Source organism: Carcharodon carcharias, chromosome 17 (assembly GCF_017639515.1).
Source record: "Carcharodon carcharias isolate sCarCar2 chromosome 17, sCarCar2.pri, whole genome shotgun sequence".
Classification (NCBI taxonomy): Eukaryota; Metazoa; Chordata; class Chondrichthyes; order Lamniformes; family Lamnidae; genus Carcharodon; species Carcharodon carcharias.
The window spans coordinates 38,499,732-38,520,162 of record NC_054483.1 but is presented as its reverse complement, the minus strand read 5'-3'; the positions used below and the strand labels follow the sequence as shown (position 1 = coordinate 38,520,162).

At 43.1% G+C, this 20,431-nt stretch overlaps 1 protein-coding gene across 3 annotated transcripts in view; it reads right to left on the bottom strand.

Annotated features, from left to right (window-relative positions):
- tspan15 (tetraspanin 15) overlaps positions 1–20,431 on the bottom strand; it is a 218,495-nt gene that overhangs the window by 91,863 nt on the left and 106,201 nt on the right. For all 3 annotated transcript variants that reach the window (XM_041209469.1, XM_041209470.1, XM_041209471.1), the window contains one exon: positions 9,259–9,381. In XM_041209469.1, the coding sequence (XP_041065403.1) occupies positions 9,259–9,381 (123 nt within the window). The remainder of the gene's footprint in view (positions 1–9,258; positions 9,382–20,431) is intronic.

Below are 20,431 nucleotides of genomic sequence, written 5' to 3'. Positions count from 1 at the left end.
CCCTCTGTTCTATGGAAAGAAACCTTAGCTTACTTAATCTTTCCTCATAGCTGCAATTTTCCAATAAATTTCTGGAATATATTTGGGACTGCTTTCTGGAACAATATCTTTTAGAACTGACAAGGGATAAGGCCATACTGGATTTTGTGATACAAAATGAATCACAATTAGTTAACAATCTGACTGTATAATGGGCCATCTTGCAAATAGTGATCATAGTGAGCTTGTTATTAGGTTTGTAATGGAGAATCAAGAATCAGAAACTAAGGGCTGATTTTTCACTTCCAGGTTGGGAGCACAGGGTCAGGACAGTGCCCAGCTCTGCAAACTCAACCCAGGAAAAGTGCCCCGGAGAGTCTTCATTCCGATGGGGCAGGGTGAAATGGGAGTTATATCCACTTCCCTAAGAAACAATTTGGAGGCAGTACAGAGGCTGATGGGTGCAGAGGCTAGCTGGGTAAAAATGTCCACCTCAGTACTCTTGCACTGAGAAGAAAAAAAAATCCAAACCAAAACAGCCCTCACAGCTACTCACCTCACCCACACACACCACATGCCCCATCCATGCCAACCCATGCCAACTCATGCCCCCACCTATCACATGGTCCCTCATACAAACCCATGCCCCTCCAGCCACCCAATGGTTCCCCATACCTTCATGCCAACCTATGCCCCTCTATCCAAACCCTACAGGCCCTCATGCCAACTTATGCCCCTTCACAAACATCCATGGCCCTTTACAGTCACAATGCCAACTTAGTGCCAACTTATGCCAACCCATGCTCCTCCACCCACCATACTTTGCCTTTACACCCTCTATGCCAACTCATCCAGTATCCACCATGGGCAGATCTCGGGACTCACGCTGAGATTAAATACAGTTCTTAAGTGTCTACTGATGAATTCACTATTTAAATAAAAACTCTGATAAAACCCATTCAATTCATTTAAATTTTTTCAATCGCTTATAAGAACAAGCTTTTTTTCCCCATGCATGGGATGTGGGTGTCGCTGGCTAGGCCTGCATTTATTGCCCATCCCAATTGCCCTCAAGGTGGTGGTAAGCTGCCTTCTTGAACTGCTGCAGTCCATGTGGTGCAGGTACACCACTGCTGTTAGGGAGGGAGTTCCAGGATTTTGACCAAGCAACAGTGAAGGAACGGCAAAATAGCTCCAAGTCAGGGTGGTGAGTGAGTTAGAGGGGAACTTCCAGGTGGTGGTGTCCCCATCTGTCTGCTGCCCTTGTCCTTCTAGATGGTAGTAGTCGTGGGTTTGGAAGGTGCTGTCTATGGGGTCTTGGTGAGTTCCTGCAGTGCGTCTTGTAGATGGTACACACTGATGCCACTGTGCGTCGGTGATGGAGGGAGTGAATGTTTGTGAATCAGGTGTCAATCAAGCGGGCTGCTTTGTCCTGGATGGAGTCAAGCTTCTTCAGTGCTGTTGGAGCTGCACTCATTCATGCAACTGGAAAGTATTCCATCAGACTCTTGATTTGTGCCTTGTAGACCGTTGGTTGTGGAATCGCTTAGCTCTGTCTATCACTTGCTATTATACTGTTTGGCATGCAACTAGTCCTGTGTTGTAGCTTCACCAGGGTTGACACCTCATTTTCACCTGGTGCTGCTCCTGGCATGCGCTCCTACATGCTTCATTGAACTACTCATGGTCCCACTTAAAAGACTTTATAACCACTTGGAGCTGTTAATCAAATATAAACTGACAGGCACCCTACTGTGATAATGAAAGGTTATGAAATCAGTCATGCAGCACTAATCCTAAATGGCAACACTCAGGCTTATGTCAGCAGGATGAAATAGCAAGTACTGATTTTTTTCATGACTGCAGTTTTTCAAATATTTAAAGGGCGAGATTTAAAAGCCTTTCAGGGCCCTTTGACAGCTCCAATGAGCGTTACAGTTCCGATAAGTTTATCCACTTTTTATGTATATGCATGTTCACTTTCAACAATCCTAATGGGCATTTAATTGCTCCCAAAGAGCACCTTATCTCTTCCAAAGCTGCTCGGAGACCAAATCCAAAAGAGTACCATGGCTCTCTAAAGAAGTCTGATAAATTTAGACCCTCTCCTACAAGGTCTAATCTACACGCATCATATTTCCTACTTCCGCCGTGCAAAAATCAGATCAGACTGAAAGCAGCTGCACTTTAACATGTGCAACTTCCTCCATGAAGCACGGCTGGCTCCTGTTCTGCACCCACCCCCCCTTCACAAAAATGGCCAGGTTCCAGGGTAGGACTTCCAGACCTGGGCCTCTGGAGCCATTTTTTCAAGGGCAGAGAGCTTTTCTGTCTGCACGTAAAATTCAAGCCCAAGATTTTAAATTTGTGTAAGGCAAACTTTGAAGGGGTGATAAATAAATTTCCTCCAGTAAACTGGGCTGAGCTGTTAACAAATACATATACATGCAAAGAATGCAAGTTAAATATTAAAAAAAAGTAACTGGTACAATACAAAACCAGTGCATACCCCTTAAAAGGCAAAGGTTCCACTTGTGCAGTTGAGGAACCATGGTCAATAAACAAAGTAAGAGTTTAAAACTGAAAAAAAGGCTTACACAAAGGAAAGGAAAAGTGATAATCAGGCAGGCTGGAAGAGCAATAAAAAGTAATAAATCAATACTAAAAGTAATAAAAAGTGAAAAAAAGATTATGAACAAAAAAACTTGCAAGTTAACAACATAACAGCAAAATTTTTATACATATATTAAGGTGGAGAGATTGGCAAATGGGAAGTTAAAAACATTAAAGCCAGATGCAAGCAATATAATAACTTAATTTATACAGTGCCTTTAACATAATAAAATGTCCCACAGCGCTTCACAGGAGCATTATAAAACAAAAATCTTCTGATGCCAGCAGCAGTGAATGTTGAAATGTTCAACTGCTGTTGCGTATCAGGGCCCTTTTGAAGTCCTGATCCACACAAGTATATGGTGATTACCTGAGAATTTTAAACTTCTGATGGGCAAATTTGTACTGCCTAGGTTTCTCCGAGAATGTGTCCGACATTAACCTCAGCATCAGAGGCTTGGGCTTAAAGCGCAATACTTACTCTAGTATCATTCCACTGTTAATTTCTGGCATAGGTCACCCCAGCATCACCACTGACCAGAAGATCTGGCCCAAACTATGACATAGGTGCACAAAGAGAAGTAAGGGCAATTGAACAAAAGTCTGGTCAGAGGTAAGTTTTAAGAAGCATCTCCTAGAAGGAAGGTGAGGCAGAGAGGTTTAAGGAGGTAATTTCAGAGCTTAGGGCCCAGGCAGCTGAAGGCATGGCCATCAATGGCAGAGCGATAAATATTGGGGGCCAGAAATAGAGGAGTGCAGTAACTCAAAGTGTTGTGGGGCTGGAGCAGATTACAGAGATAGGGAGGAGTGAGACCATGGAGGGATTTGAAAACAAAGATGAGAATTTTAAGGTCAAGGCATTGCTCGGGACCCAGTGTAGATCAGTGAGCACAGGGGTGATAAATGAATGGGACTTGGTGCGAATTGGGAAACAGGGAGCAGAGTTTTGTATATTCTCAAATTTATGGGAGGTAGAAGATGGGAGGCCAGTTAAGAGAATGTTGGAATAGTCAAATCTCCAGGTAAAAAGGGAGTAGTGAGGGTTTCAGCAACAGAAGGACTGAGACAGTGGTGCGGGGTGGGTGGTGGTGGAATCAGAAAATGAAGATGAGTCTGACTTATTAAATGTGTACTTTGTATCTATTTTCAATAGTAGAGGAAAAGACAAAACAATTGCAGTGTATAGAAGCCTAAATGAAGTCAAGAGAAGAAACTTAATGACTTAATATAAGCAAAAAACAGATGGTAAAGAGAAGTTACTGGAATCTATCCTCAGGGCCAGAGTGACTGAACATTTGAACATGTGTGAACTAATCAAAGAGCATTATCATGGATTTATGCTAGTCAAATTTTCTGAGGTGATCACGAATAAAGTGGTCAGGACAGTGCCTGACATTGTCCATATGGACTTACAGAAAACATTTGTTAAAAGTTCCATACAAGAGAGTTTGCATAAAAATTAGGACAAATGGAATTGGAGGTTGGGAAATGTGGTGATAAATGTGTTAGATGTAGGAGACAGAGTATAGGGATTAAGGAAATGTACTCTGATTGGTTGCATGTGACACAAGCAGAGTTCCCCAAGGCTTCGTACTCCAGCTTAGTTTGGAACAAATATACATCAAAGGCTTGAACAAAGGAATAGAGACTTATATGCCCAAGTTTGCAGCCAACACTAAGTTAGTATGTATAGTAGGTTGTGTGGATGAGAGCAGGAAATCACAAAGGGACATCAGCATTTCGTGAGTGGGCAAAATTGTGGCAGATGATGCTTAATTATCAGGGAGGTGTGCATTCATTCACTTGGAATCCAAGAACAACAAATCAGAATATTCTCTTAATTGTAAGAGGCTAAAAATTGTGAAAGAGCGAAGGTGCCCATGTAGTTTTATTGCAGCTGCACAGGGTCTTGATGAGACCACATCTGGAATGCGGTGTACAATTTTGGTCTCATTTGAAAACAAATATAATTGTGTTAGGAGCTGTACAGAGAAGGTTCACTAGACTCATTTCTGGGATGAGAGGCTTATCCTATGAGAAAAGGTTGAACAGGTTGAGCCTATACCCATTGGAGTTCAGAAGAATGAGAAGTGACCTCACTGAAACATATAAGATCCTGAGGGGACCTGACAGGGGGGGCCTGACAGGGTAGATAATGGGTGAATGTTTCCACTTGTGGGAAAGACTAGAATTGGGGGACACAGTTTAAGAATATTTCGTCTACCGTTTAAGGCAGGGATGAGGAGAATTTTTTTTCTCTCAGAGGATCGTTAGTCTGTGGAATTCTCTTCCCCAGAAAGCAGTGGAGGATGCGTCTTTGAATTTATTCAATGCTGAGTTAGACAGATTTTTGATGCACAAGGGAGTCAGAGTTTAATGGGGGGGGTGGCGGCAGGGGGTGGTGGTGGGTGCAGGGAGCAGAATGGAGTTGAGACCACAACCAGATCTACTGCGATCTTATTAAATGGTGGAGCAGACTCAAAGGGCTGAATGGCCTACTCCTGCTCCCAAGTCCTATGTTCTTTTACACACAAGTCACAAAAAGCTAGTGGACAGGTACAAAAGTAATCAAAAGAACTAATGGAATTCTAGCCTTTATCTTTAGAGGGTTGGAATACATAAGGAAGTTATATTTCAGTTATACAAAGACTTGAACAGACCCTATGCAATGCATTCAGTTCTGGGCACCACACCTTGGGAAGGATACATTTGCCACAGAAATGCAGGAAAACTGTTGGGTACTGAGTGTGCTAGTGAATATTTTTTTTAAAGAGTTGGATGGGTGCCAATGAAAAGGGTTTTTAAAAAATTCATTCATGGGATGTGGGCATTGCTGGCTAAGCCAGCATTTATTACCCATCCTTAACTGCCCTTGTACAGAGGGCATTTAAGAGCCAACCACATTGCTGTGGGTCTGGAGTCACATGTAGGCCAGACCAGGCAAGGACAGCAGATTTTCTTCCCTGAAGGACATTAGTGAACTAGGTGGATTCATCATTAGACTTTTAATTAGACTTCAAATACCACCATCTGCTGTGGTAGAATTCGAACCCAGAACATTACCTCTGGATTTCTAGTCCAGTGAGAATACCACTACGCCATCGCCTCCCCACAGTTGCTTCGCCCTAGATTGTGTTGAGCTTCGAGTGTTGTCGGAGCTGCACTCATCTAGTCAAATGGAGAGCATTCCATCACACTCCTAACTTGTGCTTTGCAGATGGTGGACAGGTTTATGTGAGTCAGGTGGTGAATTAATTATCAGAATTTCCAGCCTCTGACCTGCTCTTGTTGTCACAGTATTTATATGACGGGCCCATGGGAGTCACCACAGAGGAAAATGGCAACACCACCTGAGGGCTGGCATGAACTACCACGCAACTTGGCAATGGACGTTCACAATGGAAACAACAACCCACAATGGCCGCTTCAGCCATCAGCAAAGATACGTCATATGAAGACACTCCAGCTGAAATGGACTGTTTGCTGTGTGTCCATCACCTTCTATAGATGGAAGGATGCCAACGACAATCCAATTCAGTTTTTGGTAACCCCAAGGGTGTGGATAGTGGAGGATTCAGCGATAGTAATGCCACTGAATGTCAAGGGGTGATGGTTAGATTTTCTCTTGCTGGAGATGGTCATTGCCTGATGCAAATGCCACTTGCCACTTATCAGCCCAAACCTGAAAGGGGTCCAGGTCTTGCTACGTGTGTATATGGACTGCTTCGGTATCTGAGGACTTGCAAATGATACTGAATGCCGCACAATCATCGGTGAACATTTCACTTCTGATGTTATATTGGAGGGAAGTTCATTGATGCAGGAACTGAATATGGTTGGGCCTATCACATGACCCTGAGGAGCTCATGCAATGATGTCCTGGGCCCAGAATAATTACCCTCCAACAACCACAACCACCATCATTTGTGCAAAGTATGCAACCAGTGGAGAGTTTTCTCTCCAATTCCCATTGATTTCAATTTTTTAGGGCTCTTTGTTGCCACACTCAGTCAAATGCTGCTTTGATGTCAAGTTCAATCACTCTCACCTTATCTCATACCTCTGTAATTCAGCTCATTCATCCATGTTTGGACCAAAGGTGCAGTGAGGTCTTGAGCCGAGTGGCCTTGATGGAACCCAAACTGAGCATTAGTGAGCAGATTATTGCTGTGTTAGTGCCGCTTGATAGGACTGTGAGTGACGCCTTCCAACACTTTGCTGATAGAGAGCAGACTGGGGAGTTGGGGGGCGCAGCTGGATTGGATTTGTCCTGCTTTTTATGGATAGGACATACCTGAGCAATTTTCTACATTGTCAGGTAGATGTCAGTGTTGACACTTATACTGGAACAGCTTGGTAAAAGGCGCAGCTAGCTCTGGAGCATGTCTTCAGTACTATAGCTGGAACGTTGTCTGGGCCCATAGCCTTCACTATAATCAGTGCCTTTAGCCATTTGATATCCTGTAGAGCGAATCGAATGGGCTGAAAGCTGGCACCTGTGATGCTGGGGTTCTTAACAGGAGGCCAAGGTGGATCATCTATAAGGTACTTTTACCTGAAGATAGTTGCAAATGTTTTAGCCTTGTCTTTTGCACTGAAGTAATGATGGGGCTGTCTTTGGAGCCTCCTCCTCCAGTTGTAGTTTAACCGTTCACTACCATTCACCCGACTGGAGGTGGCAGGACTGCAGAGCTTTTATCTGATCTGTTGATTGGGGGAATCACTTAGCTCTGTCTATTTCATGCTGCTTTTGCTGTTTAGCATGTTTGTAGTCCTGTGTTGTAGCTTCACCAGGTTGGCACTTCATTTTTAGAGTACCTAGTAGCACTCCTGCACTCCTCATTGAACCACGGTTGGATCCCTGGCTTGATGGTCATGACAGAATGAGCGATATGCTGTGCCATGAAGGTACAGATTGTAGGTGAATATAATTCTGATGACTGCTGATGGCCCACAGCTTGTCATGGATGCCCAGTTTTGAGCTGCTACATCTGTCCTGCATCTATCCCATTTAGCATGGTGGCTTTGCCTCACAACAGGCTGGAGGGTGTCCCTCAGTGTGAAGCCTTTTGTTGGCGCTCTCACCATCTGTCACTGGGCTGGTCTAGCAGCAATGTCCTTCAGGACTCCACCGCCTTGGTCAGCAGTGGTGCTACCGAGCTACTCTAGGTGATGGGTATCGAAGTTCCCCCATACAGTATTTATTTTATGACCTTGCCACCCCTAGTGCTTCTTCTAAATGGTGTTCAACATGGAGGAGTACAGATTCATCTGTTGAGTTTCCTGATCCATGTTTGACCTGATGACATGAGACTTCATGGGGTCTGAAGTCAATAATGAGGTCTCCCAGGGCTACTACCTCATTCTGATATGCCACCGTGCTGACCGCCGCATCTGGTGGATCTGCCCTGCTGGTGGGGCTGGACATACCCAGGGATAATAATGCAGGAGTCTGGGACGTTGGCTGTAAAGTATGATTTTGTGAGTATGACTATGTCAGGGTATTGCTTGGCTAATCTGTGGGATGCAATTTTGGCACAAGTCCCCAAATGTTCACTAGGAGGACTGAGCAGTGTTGACTGGGCAGGGAGCGTTTCTGTCATTTCTGGTCCCTAGGTCAATGCTGGATGGTCTATTCAATTTCATTATTAATTGGCTTATCTGCAGCATTTTGGTACAGCTGAGTGGCTCGCTAGACCGTTTCAGAGGGCAGTCAGGAGTCAACCACATGCCTGGAGTCACAGTTTCGTCAGAGTGGGTAATGAAATATGGCAGGTTTGTCTTATAAGCAGAGACTGAGGAAACTGGATCTATATTCTGCAGAGTTTCAAAGAATGAGAGGTGATCTCATTAAAACTTACAAAATTCTTACAGGTGAGACAAGATGAATGTAGGTAGGATGTTTCCCCTGGCTGATGAGTCTAGAACCAGGGAGCATAGTCTCAGAATAAGGACTAGGTCATTTAAGACTGAGATGAGGAGGAATTTCTTCACTCAGAGTGGTGAACCTTTGAAATTCTCTACTCCAGAGGTTTGTAGTAGCTCAATCATTGAGCATGTTCAAGACAGAAATTGATAGATTTCTGGAGACATCAAGGGGTATGGAGATAGCACGGGAAAGTGGCGTTGAGGTAAACGATCAGCCATGATCTAAGTGAATGGCGGAGTAGGCTCGACAAGCTGAATGGTCTACTCCTGTTCCTATTCCCACCCTCACCCCTCCTCTCCTTGCCTCACCTAATTCCTGGTTGTCTTCCCTCGTTCCCTCATCTTCACTCTTTCTGCCCTCTTCCCCACCCACATGATCCCTTTTCACCATTCCTCTACTCTTTCCCCCCATTGTCTCTTCTTCGCATCTCACCCAGTCCATCTCCCTGTCTTCTCCCTGTCTATCCTATCCACGCTCCTCTCCATATTATCTCCTCTCTTCTTCTGCTTTTCACCTTTCATCTTTACATTACCCCACCCTTATCTTCTCCCATCCTCTCCCCCTTTTCCTTTCTTCCCTCCTCCTTTCCCCCTCTGTTCCCTGTCTCCTTTCCCTGCACTCACTTCGTTCCCACCTTTTTCTCCCTTTTTGTTCTCCTTTTGTATCCCATTGAATGGTAATCAAAGATACACTTTTGCATCTAGATAGAAATTACACCAGAGAATGGCAGTTCATACCTTATTACGTATACAGCATGAGTAAGGTACACCACAAGCAAGTGGCCCAATTGCACGTCCTTCACAATTATGGTATATATTCGTTGACCAGTCTGTGAAATCCTCTGCACCACAGCATTTAAACTACAAACAAAAACAGATCAAGTCACATGGTTAACACAACCAATGGCTCAGATTATTTAAACGTATTATACTGCACCTTCGGGAAGGAAAACACAGTGACATACATAATGTACATACAAAATATTCTATTTTTATTTAATTCACATATTAATTACAGTTTATCATATATATTATAGAATCATAGAACAGTTTAAGTACAGAAGGAAGACATTTGGCCTGTTGTGTCCACTCTCTGCAAGAGCAACTCATCTAAATAAATTGTTCTGATCTCCGTGGGGGAACCATAAACGAAATAACCAAATTTACTGAATGACCCCCAAATGAAGTCATTACCAACAAGATTTCACTTTTTGTAACTTTTATTTTAACATGAATCAGAATCAACATAAATTAACAGGCTTTGAATAAAGTGGTACATTTCACTTTAATTAGTGATAGATACACAAAGATATGTCTTACAAAACCACAAGCACCCACATCACTCCCCGAAGACATGTGGCACCACACAGAGCCCCAAGGTTCTCTCAATCGGCCTTTGCCCATTCAATTCATTCGGCACCGAGTTGTGTTCACTGGCAGTCATGTTCCATCCGAGGTCCCCGGAGACAGTCATCACAAAAACGCACACTCCTGCAGAACCTCCTTAGCTAGGTTCACGATAGTCTTGATAGTGCAGATTCCCAGAGACTCCTTTATCTGAGCTCTTTAATAAACCCTGTTAAATGGACTGGTCACCTCTGGCAAAACTGAAGCACCAGCAGTAAAATTGTCTAATTGGCACTCCCTGCTCTAACCCTGTCTTCAGCTTTCTGTCCTGTTTAACATACATACAATTCCTTGTAAATGTGCCATTTGTTCCCCCACTGCTGTAGCTCTCCTTTGTTTTGTTTCAGCAGCAGCATCTTTGTCTGTCTTGTGTGTCTGGCCACACGGCTGCTTTGTATTTTTATTTCCTTCCTGTTGGTACAGCTACCAGGTCAAAGGTCACCAGGTCACATGGACAAGTATTTCTTATTACAGATTCTGTAGATATTTTAAAGAAATTATAAATTTTCCTTACTGCATTGCTTTCAGCTCAAAGATCACCACAATATGTACGTTGCAAATGGATTTCTGCACCAAATAAATATTCTGGTACATATTAAGTTTTAAAAATCCTGTATATGCCATATATTTTCTACCTACACTTTAGTTCTAGTGTCATGATTTGAGTCATCATTTATATCAACACTAGTGGGTCGCCTCCATGTTGCTCACAGAAAGTAGGAACATACTGGACCATCATTTGATCACACTTAAAAACAGGTATTCAAGGCCCATATGAAATTGATGCTGGGACCTCATTCAAATGATGGCAGCATGTGACCAATATTACCTGTGTTTGTGATTAGCTGCACACCAGTTTGAGGGGGCTGGAAATTGGGAATCTGTTACAGCATTAAAAGGCAGCTAGAACCTATAAACGTATGATACACTCAATCAGCTCAGAACTGTTCTGAAGAGAGAAATGGCTGGGAGCTCCAAACAGAGCATCCAGGTTCTCAGATACTACTTTGGGGCCTTGATCCAGGCATAAAATCAGAGGGGTTAATGCCAGGGATCTAGCTTTCAGGAAACGGTATCAATGCTGGAAAAGTTCAATGGCCTTACCAGTGTTAATAAGGTACGAATGTGCTCACATTCCCCACATCTTTGTCTTACTGCTCACAATGCCTCTTTCCACTCTCCTACAATTACTGCATTACACTTTACCTCCATTCTCTCATATTCACACCTCACCACTATTACAACCCTTCTCCGAACTTCACATCTTAACACACTGCATGCCAACTAATCCTACAGGCACATTCTCTAAACACCTGACAAGAACATCACCAGTGAACTTTCTTTCTTTCCTGCAGAAGGTAACCCAAAAGCTGTGCTGAGCTTGTCTGCCTTCACCTATCATTCCCAACTCTCTAGCCTTCCTAGTTAATGGTACATTAATTATATTGTTAGGATGTACAAGTGAAGGGCATTATTTAGTTAAGTACTTTGAGTACCTACAAATAGGAGATAGCTGGGACACTGGGTGTGTGGAAGAGCTGCAAGACTGAACAAAGTCAATAAACTCGCTGGATAAAGAAAAGCTCTGCATCTTGTTTTCTGCTTCACCAACCAGCTTGGATCCTCTGAACACTCCTGTCTGCACACCACATGGTCACAGCTCTCTGTGGTTGTGGTTGGTGCTGTCACAATTAGAACAAAGCACACTAGTGACTTTTGGAAAGGGTGCAGACAGGACAAGATTAATTCCCAGTTTAAAACATCTGCCCAGATAGGATCAAATAGCTGGGTCACTATACTTTAAAGTATAAACCTGAGGTAATTAGAGGTTTTGTTGGTGTAGACCAATTCTTTCAATTGAGCATGTCAGGGAGAATCATGAAAGACTATGTAAGGGCAGAACAAGATGAGATGATATGAGATTCTTCTCCGAGAGAATAGTGGACCTGTGGTACAAGAGATATATAGCTTGAAACATTCACCAGGACCTGGTTAGTCTCCTGACCTAGTTTCAATTGTTTAAAGTTGTCAGAGAGGAATATTTCAGATTTGTCTCACCAGCTGATCTGGATTTTCACCTCTCCGAGAGGATGCTACCGCAGGGATGGGAAATATATGGGGCAAACTACTGACAAGTAGGGGTCTTCTACTGTGTATCATTTTTCATAAGCTCAGATGACACCCCTGTTCTTATGAAACCTTAGATTCACCATGAGTTAAGGTGCAGGATATCTTGAGCAAAAAAGCACAGTATAACCTAAATGGAGAAGGGTACATAATTCTGAGGTACAGAGGGATCTAGGCGTTCAAGTACGTGATTCACAAAAAGTTAGTATGCAGGTATAGCAAGTAATTAAGGCTAATGGGATGCTATCCTTTATTACGAGAGGAATTGAACATAAAAGTAAGGATATTATGCTTCAGTTATATAGGGCATTGGTGAGACTGCACCTCGAATACTGGACAGTTTTGGTCTCCTTATTTAAGGAAGGATGTAAATGTAAATGCACTGGAGGCAGTTCAAAGGAGGCTTACTAGATTGATACCTGGAATGAGTGGGGAAAGGTTGGGCAGACAGGGCTTGTTTCAACTGGAGTTTAGAAGAGTGAGGGGTGATTTGATTGAAGTATACAAGATCCTGAACGGCCCTGACAAGGTAGATGTCGAAAGAATGTTTCCTCTTGTGGGTGAGTCCAGAACTAGGGGGCACCACTAAAATTAGGGGTTGCCCTTTTAGGACAGAGATGAAGAAAAATTTCTGAGGGTTGTGTGACTTTGGAACTCTCTGCCTCAGAAGGTGGTGGGGGCAGGGTCATTGAATATTTTTAAGGCAAAGGTAGATAGATTCTTGTTAGGCAAGGGAATCAAAGATTATTGGGGGTAGATGGGAATGTGGAAATCGAAACAAAGCCATGATCTTATTGAATGATGGAGTATGCTCGAGGCGCCATATGGTCTACTCCTTTTCCTATCTTATGTTCTTAATGTAATATATAATTTGCAATTTGTGGTGAAATGGAGTCCCAAGTGTTTTCTTAGGACAATGTAATGTATGCTCAGAGATGGCAGCCCCAAGATAAATTGTGATAGGAATTGAGGGTCTGGGGACCAGAGGGTAAACCATTCATCCTCCAGAGTGTGAGGTCCAAGAGATTTTCACTCTGAAGCCTCGTTTGCATGCTCCAACACTGACTCCTGCCCAAAGTTGGCGGAAAAGAGGTCAAAATTGGCAGGAAAGAGGTCAAAATTGGCAATGGGTCAAGCTGCCACTAAAGACTTACGGACACAATCCCAAGCAAGGCAAGTCAGAAAAGTGCCGAGGGGTGGGGCTAGGGATGGGGGTCCATGATCAGAATGGGCAGGTAAAATATGGAGAGGTATCAGGTATCGTTTTGAGGCCAGGAGGAAGAATACTGCTCTCTCAACCACAAAGACAGCCTTTAAAAAGTACAGGAAAGTAAAAGTTAAAAAAGTAAAAAGAAAAGTAAAGGAAACACTTCTCTAGGCCTTCTCCAGAATAGTGGCTTTCGCCAGCTAGTGCTGACAGTTTTGAAGCCGTACATACAAACATACTAATTAGGAACAGGAGTAGGCCACTCGACCCTTTGAGCCTGCTCCACCATTCAATAAGATCATGGGTGATCTGATTGTAACCTCAACTCCACATTCCCACCTACAACCAATAACCTTTCACCCCCTTGCTTATGGAAAATCTACCTCTGCCTTAAAAATATTCAAAGACTGTGCTTCCACTGCATTTTGAGGAAGAGAGTTCACAACCCTCAGAAAAAAAAATTCTCCTCATCTTTGTCCTAAATGGGTGACCCCTTATTTGTAAACAGTGACCCCCTAGTTCTAGCTTCTCCCACAGCCTCACAACGGCCCTGTCAAGACCCCTCGGGATCTTATATGCTTCAATCAAATCGCCTCTTACTCTTTAAACTACAGTGGCTACAAGCCTAATCTGTCCAACCTTTCCTCATAAAACAATCTGCCCAATCCAGGTATTGGTCCAGTAAACCTTCTCTGACTGCTTTCAATGCATTTACATCCTTTCTTAAATGAGACCAATACTGTACACAGTACTCCAGATGTGGTCTCACCAATACCCTGCATAACTGAAACATAATCTCCCTACTTTTGTATTCAATTCCCCTTGCAATAAATGACAATATTCTATTAGCTTTCCTGATTACTTGCCAGTAGATGGGACACAATGCTGCTATTGTGCATTGGTGAAGGAGGGAGTGAATGCTTGTGGATGTTGTGCCAATCAAGCTGCTGCTTTGTTCTGGATGTGCTTGCACACTAGCCTTTTGCATGTCATGCACTGGGAGCCCTAGAACCCTCTGCAAACTCTCACTATTTAGATAATATGCTTCTTTTTTTATTTTTCCTTCCAAAATGGACAATTTCAACTTTCCTACATTATACTCAATTTTCCAGGTCTTCACAGAATCACACAGTGCAGAAGAGCCCTTTGGCCCATCGAGTTTGCACCGACACGTGAGAAACATCTGACTTACCTACCTAATCCCATTTACCAGCACTTGGCCCATAGCCTTGAATGTTATAACGTGCCAAGTGATCATCCAGGTACTTTTTAAAGGATGTGAAGCAACCTGCCTCCACCACCCTCCCAGGCAGTGCATTCCAGACTGTCACCACCCTCAGGGTAAAAAAATTTTTCCTCACATCCCCGCTAAACCTCCTGCCCCTCACCTTGAACTTATGCCCCCCTCATGACTGACCTTTCAACTAATGGGAACAGCTGCTCCCTATCCACCCTGTCCATGCCCCTCATAATCTTGTACACCTCGATCAGGTCACCCTTTAGTCTTCTCTGCTCCAATGAAAACAAGCCAAGTCTATCCAACCTCTCTTCATAACTTAAATGGTTCATCCCAGGGAACATCCTGGTGAATCTCCTCTGCACCCCCCCAGTGCAATCACATCCTTCCTATAATGTGGCGACCAGAACTGAACACAGTTCTCCAGCTGTGGCCTCACCAAGGTTCTATATAACTCCAACATGACCTCCCTACTTTTGTAATCTATGCCTCCATTGATAAAGGCAAATGTTCCATATGCCTTTTTCACCACCCCACTAACATGCCCCTCTGCCTTTAGAGATCTATGTACACATACGCCAAGGTCCCTTTGTTCCTCAGAACTTCCTAGTGTTGTGCCCTTTATTGGATATTATTCCTTCCAAATTGTATCACCTTACATTTTTCAGGGTTAAATTCCATCTTGTTTTACATTAAAATGAACATTTGAAACCAGAAAATACAGCCCATGGATTATCCCCAGAATAAAAGCATAGCTCCTACTCTCTTATCCTATTTATATCCCCTTGTAGCCTCCTTGTGTCCTTTTCATCTTACTTTCCTACCTATCTTTGTGTCAACAGCAAATTTAGCAACTATACCTTCGGTCCCTTCATCCAAGTCATTTATATAAATTGTAAAAGTTGAGGCCCCAGCACTGATCCCTGTGCCACACCACTTGTTACAACTTGCCAATGGGAAAAAGACCCATTTATGCCTACCCTCTGTTCCCTGTTAACCAGCCAATCTTCCACCCATGCCAATATGTTATCCCTCACGTGATGAGCTTTTATTTTCTGTGATAACCTTTGATTTTTTCTCATTCATGGGATGTGGGCTTTGCTGGCTGGGCCAGCATTTATTGCCCATCTCTAGTTGCCCTCGGGAAGGTGCTGGTGAGCTGCCTTCTTGAACTGCTACAGTCCATGTTGTGTAGGTACATCCACAGTGCTGTTAGAGAGGGTGTTCCAGGATTTTAACCCAGTGACAGTGAAGGAACGGTGATATATTTTCAAGTCAGGATGGTGAGTGACTTGGAGGGAAACTTCCACTTGGTGGTGTTCCCATCTATCGGCTGCCCTTGTCCTTCTAGATGGTAGTGATTGTGGGTTTGGTAGGTGATGTCTAAGGAGCCTTGGTGAATTACTGCAGTGCATCTTGTAGATGGGACACAATGCTGCTATTGTGCATTGGTGAAGGAGGGAGTGAATGCTTGTGGATGTAGTGCCAATCAAGCTGCTGCTTTGTCCTGGCTGGTGTCAAGCTTCTTGAGTGTTGTGGGAGCTGCATTCATCCAAGCAAATTGGGAGAATTCCATCACACTCCAGACTTGTGCCTTGAAGATGGAGAACAGGCTTTGGGGAGTCAGGAGGTGAGTTACAACATCGCACAATTCCTAGCCTCTGACCTGCTCTTCTAGCCACAGTATTTATACGGGGAGTCCAGTTCAGTTTCTAATCAATGGTAACCCCCAGGATGTTGATGTGGGGGATTCAATGACGGTAATACCATTGAAAACCCGGGGGCAATGATTGGATTCTCTCTTGTTGGAGATGGTCATTGCCTAGCACAAATGTTACTTGCTACCTGTCAGCTCATCTTGGATATTGTCCAGGTCTTGCTGCATTTGGAGATGGACTGCTTCAGTATCTGAGTCGTGTGCGAATGGTGCTGAACATTGTGCAATCATCAGCGAACATCTCCACTTCTGACCTTATGATGGAAGGAAGGTCATTGATGAAGCAGCTGAAGACGGTTGGATCGAGGACACTACTCTAAGGAACTCCTGCAGTGATGTCCTGGGGCTGAGATGGCTGACCTCCAACAACCACAACCATCTTCCTTTGTGTTAGGTATGACTCCAACCAGTGGAGAGTTTTGCCTCTGATTCCTATTTACTCCAGTTTTGCTGGGGCTCCCTGATGCCGTACTCGGTCAAATGTGGCCTTGATGTCAAAGGCAGTCACTCTCTCCTTGGGTGTTCAACTCTTTAATCCATGTTTGAAGCAAGGCCGTAATAAGGTCAGGAGCTGAGTGGCCCTGGCAGAACTCAAACTGAGCATCAGTGTGGTTATTGCTAAGCAAGTGCCACTTGATAGCACTGTTGATGACCCCTTCGATTACTTTGCTGATGATCGAGAGTAGACTGATGGGGCGATAATTGGATGGGTTGAATTTGCCTTACTTTTTGTTTACATGACATACCTGGGCAATTTTCCATATAGCCGGGTAGATGCCAGTGTTGTAGCTGTACTGGAACAGCTTGGTTAGGGACACTGCAAGTTCTGGAGCACAAATCCTCAGTACTATTGCCAGAATAGTGTCAGGGCCGATAGCCTTCGCAGTATCCAATGCCTTCAGCTGTTTCTTGATATTACGTGGAGTGAATCGAATTGGCTGAAGACTGGCATCAGTTTGCTGGGCTCCTCCGTCATTGAAGATGGGGATATTTTTGGAGGCACCTCCTCCAGTGAGTTGTTTAATAGTCCACCACTATTAAGGACTGGATGTGGCAGGACTACAGAGCTTAGATCTGATCCGTTGGTCATGGGATCAGTTAGCTCTGTCTATCACTTGTTGCTTATGCTGTTTGGCATGCAAGAATTCCAGTGTTGTAGCTTGACCAGGTTGACAATTCATTTTTAGGTATGCCTAGTGCTGCTCCTGGCATGCCCTCCTACATTCTTCATGGAACCAGAGTTGATCCCCTGGTTTGATGGTAATAGTAGAGTAGGGGAGATGCTGGGCCATGAGGTTACAGGTTGTGTTCGAGTACAATTCTGCTGCTGGTGATGGCCCACAGCGCCTCATGGATGCCCACTCTTGAGTTGCTCGATCTGTTCAAAATTTATCCCATTTAGCACGTTGGTAGTGCCACACAACATGATGGAGGGTATCCTCAATGTGAAGGCGGGTCTTAGCCTCCACAATGACTGTGAGGTGGTTACTCCTATCGATACCATCGTGGACAGATGCATCTGTGGCAGGCATGTCAGTGAGGATGAGGTCAAGTATGTGGCATCTTATCAAATGCCTTCTGGAAATCTAAATACAGTATATCCACCAGTTCCCCTTTATGCACAGCATGTGTTATTTCTTCAAAGGACTCCAATAAATTGGTTAAACATGATTTCCCTTTCACAAAACCATGTCTTCCTGATTATTCTGAATTTTTATAATATCTTCTAACATTTTCCTTATGACAGATGTTAAGCTAATTGGCCTGTCGTTCCCTGCTTTTGTCTCTCTCCCTTTTTGAATAAAAGTATTTACATTTACTATTTTCCAATCTAATGGAACCTTCCCTGAATCTAGGCAATTTTGGAAAATTAAAACCATCTCACTAGCCACTTTTTTTTAAAAGCCTTAGGATGGAGTCTACCAGGACATGGGAACTTGTCAACCCGCAGTTGCAACCATCTTCACAGTACCACTGCAGTATCCTCACTAGTGGAGACCGATGCAAAATACTGATTCAATTCATGTGCCATCTCTTTATTAATTCCCCAGGCTCGCTTACTATAGGACCAACGTCACTTTGTTAACTCTTTTTAAAATATCAACAGAAATTCTTACTATCTGTCTTTAAATTTCTAACTAGCTTTCTCCCGTACTCAAATTTTTCCTTCCTTATCAATCTTTCGTCATTCTTTGCTGTTTTGATATTCTGTCCAATCTTCTGACACCCATCTTTGCGCAATCATATGCTTTTTCTTTAAGTTTGATATTATCGTTAGTTTTTTTGAGTTATCCACGGATATTGGGTCCTCCCCTGGTGACTGTAGTTTTCTTGACTTCCTCCCTCCTTTCAATTTCCTGATTTACATATATTGCTGCAATGTTACTTTTATCCTCACTAGTGGAGACCGATGCAAAATACTGATTCAATTCATGTGCCATCTCTTTATTAATTCCCCAGGCTCGCTTACTATAGGACCAACGTCACTTTGTTAACTCTTTTTAAAATATCAACAGAAATTCTAACTATCTGTCTTTAAATTTCTAGCTAGCTTTCTCCCGTACTCAAATTTTTCCTTCCTTATCAATCTTTCGTCATTCTTTGCTGTTTTGATATTCTGACACCCATCTTTGCGCAATCATATGCTTTTTCTTTAAGTTTGATATTATCGTTAGTTTTTTTGAGTTATCCACGGATATTGGGTCCTCCCCTTGGAATTTTTCTTTCTCATTCGAATGTTCTGTTCTGTGTATTCTGAAATATCCCATTAAATGTTTGCCACTGCAACTCTATTGACCCTTAGCCTCATTTGCCAGTTCATGTTAACTGACTGTGTTTTCATGCCCTCATAATTGCCCTTATTTACGTTTAAAATAGTCTTGGGCCCACTCTTCTCTCCCTCAAACTGAATGTAAAATTCAACCACATTATGTTCACTGCAATCTAGGGGCACCTTCACTAATCCTATCCCGTTGCACAATACCAGGTCTAGTATAGCCTGCTCTCTGATTGACTCCAGGACGTGCAATTCTAAGAAACTATCCTGAAAACATTCCATGAATTCCTCAACTAGTCTATCTTTGCCCATCTGATTTTCCCAGTCTATATGCAGATTAAAATCCTCCATGGTTATCGCCATATCTTTCTGACAAGCTCCCATTATTTCTTCTTTTACACTCTGTCCTACTGTATGCTTACTGTTAGGGGGCCTGTACACCACTCTCACAAGTGACTTCTTGCCTTTATCGCTTCTCATCTCTACCCAAACTGTTTCTACATCCTGGTTTCCTGGACCTAAGTCATCTCTCTCTAATGTGCTAATACCATCATCAGTAATAACAGAGCCACCCCTCCGCCTTTTCCTAGCTTCCTGTCCTTCCTAAATCTCACATACTCTTCAACATTCAGGTCCCACTCTGTCATCTTGTAGTTACGTCTCTGTATTGGCTATCAGATCATACTTATTTCTTTCTATTCGCGCTCTCAGTTCATCTGTTTTATTATAAATGCTACTTGCATTCAGATACAGAGCCTTTGGTTTTGTCATTTCATTATTTTTGTAACCTCTAGCCTCATCTTTTGATTTACTGGTGGATTTGTACTTCCTGTAGTCTCTGTCCCTTCCTGTTATGGCCTGTTTATCATTTCCCACATTAATGCCTTTCTCTCTTGAGTTTTCTCTATTCTTTGATTTACCACATTCTCCCAAATCTGATCCCTTGCCCCCTCTATTCAATCTGGTTAAAATGAAGTTTGTGTTCATCACATCAGGATGTGACTTTATCAGTTGAATGAGACCCTCGCTCCTTCTGGATGCACTGTGTGTGGAGGCAACTTTCCCACACTTGATTTTGGGCTAGTTAAGGCAAGGTATGGACACAACACAATCAGCCCTACCTTCTTAACCTCCTGTCTACCTATATTCCTTTCAGGTGAGAGCACTAACATGTCCCTAGGATTTTTCTGGGAACCCCAATGAGCTTTGATGCAGAATTAAAAAATGTTAAGTTTTTTTTAAGGAGAAAGGACATTTTATATGTTAATCCTACGAACTATGTCTGTGCTGTGGGATTTACAAAACAAATAGGAATCTATTGTGAAGTGCAATTTAGGGCTGGCATTTTTCTCCTATGGTAAACATCTGTGTTATTTTGATGGATAACTTAATCAAAGCTGACAACACTCAACAGTTTAATTCATACATTAAATAGGGAGA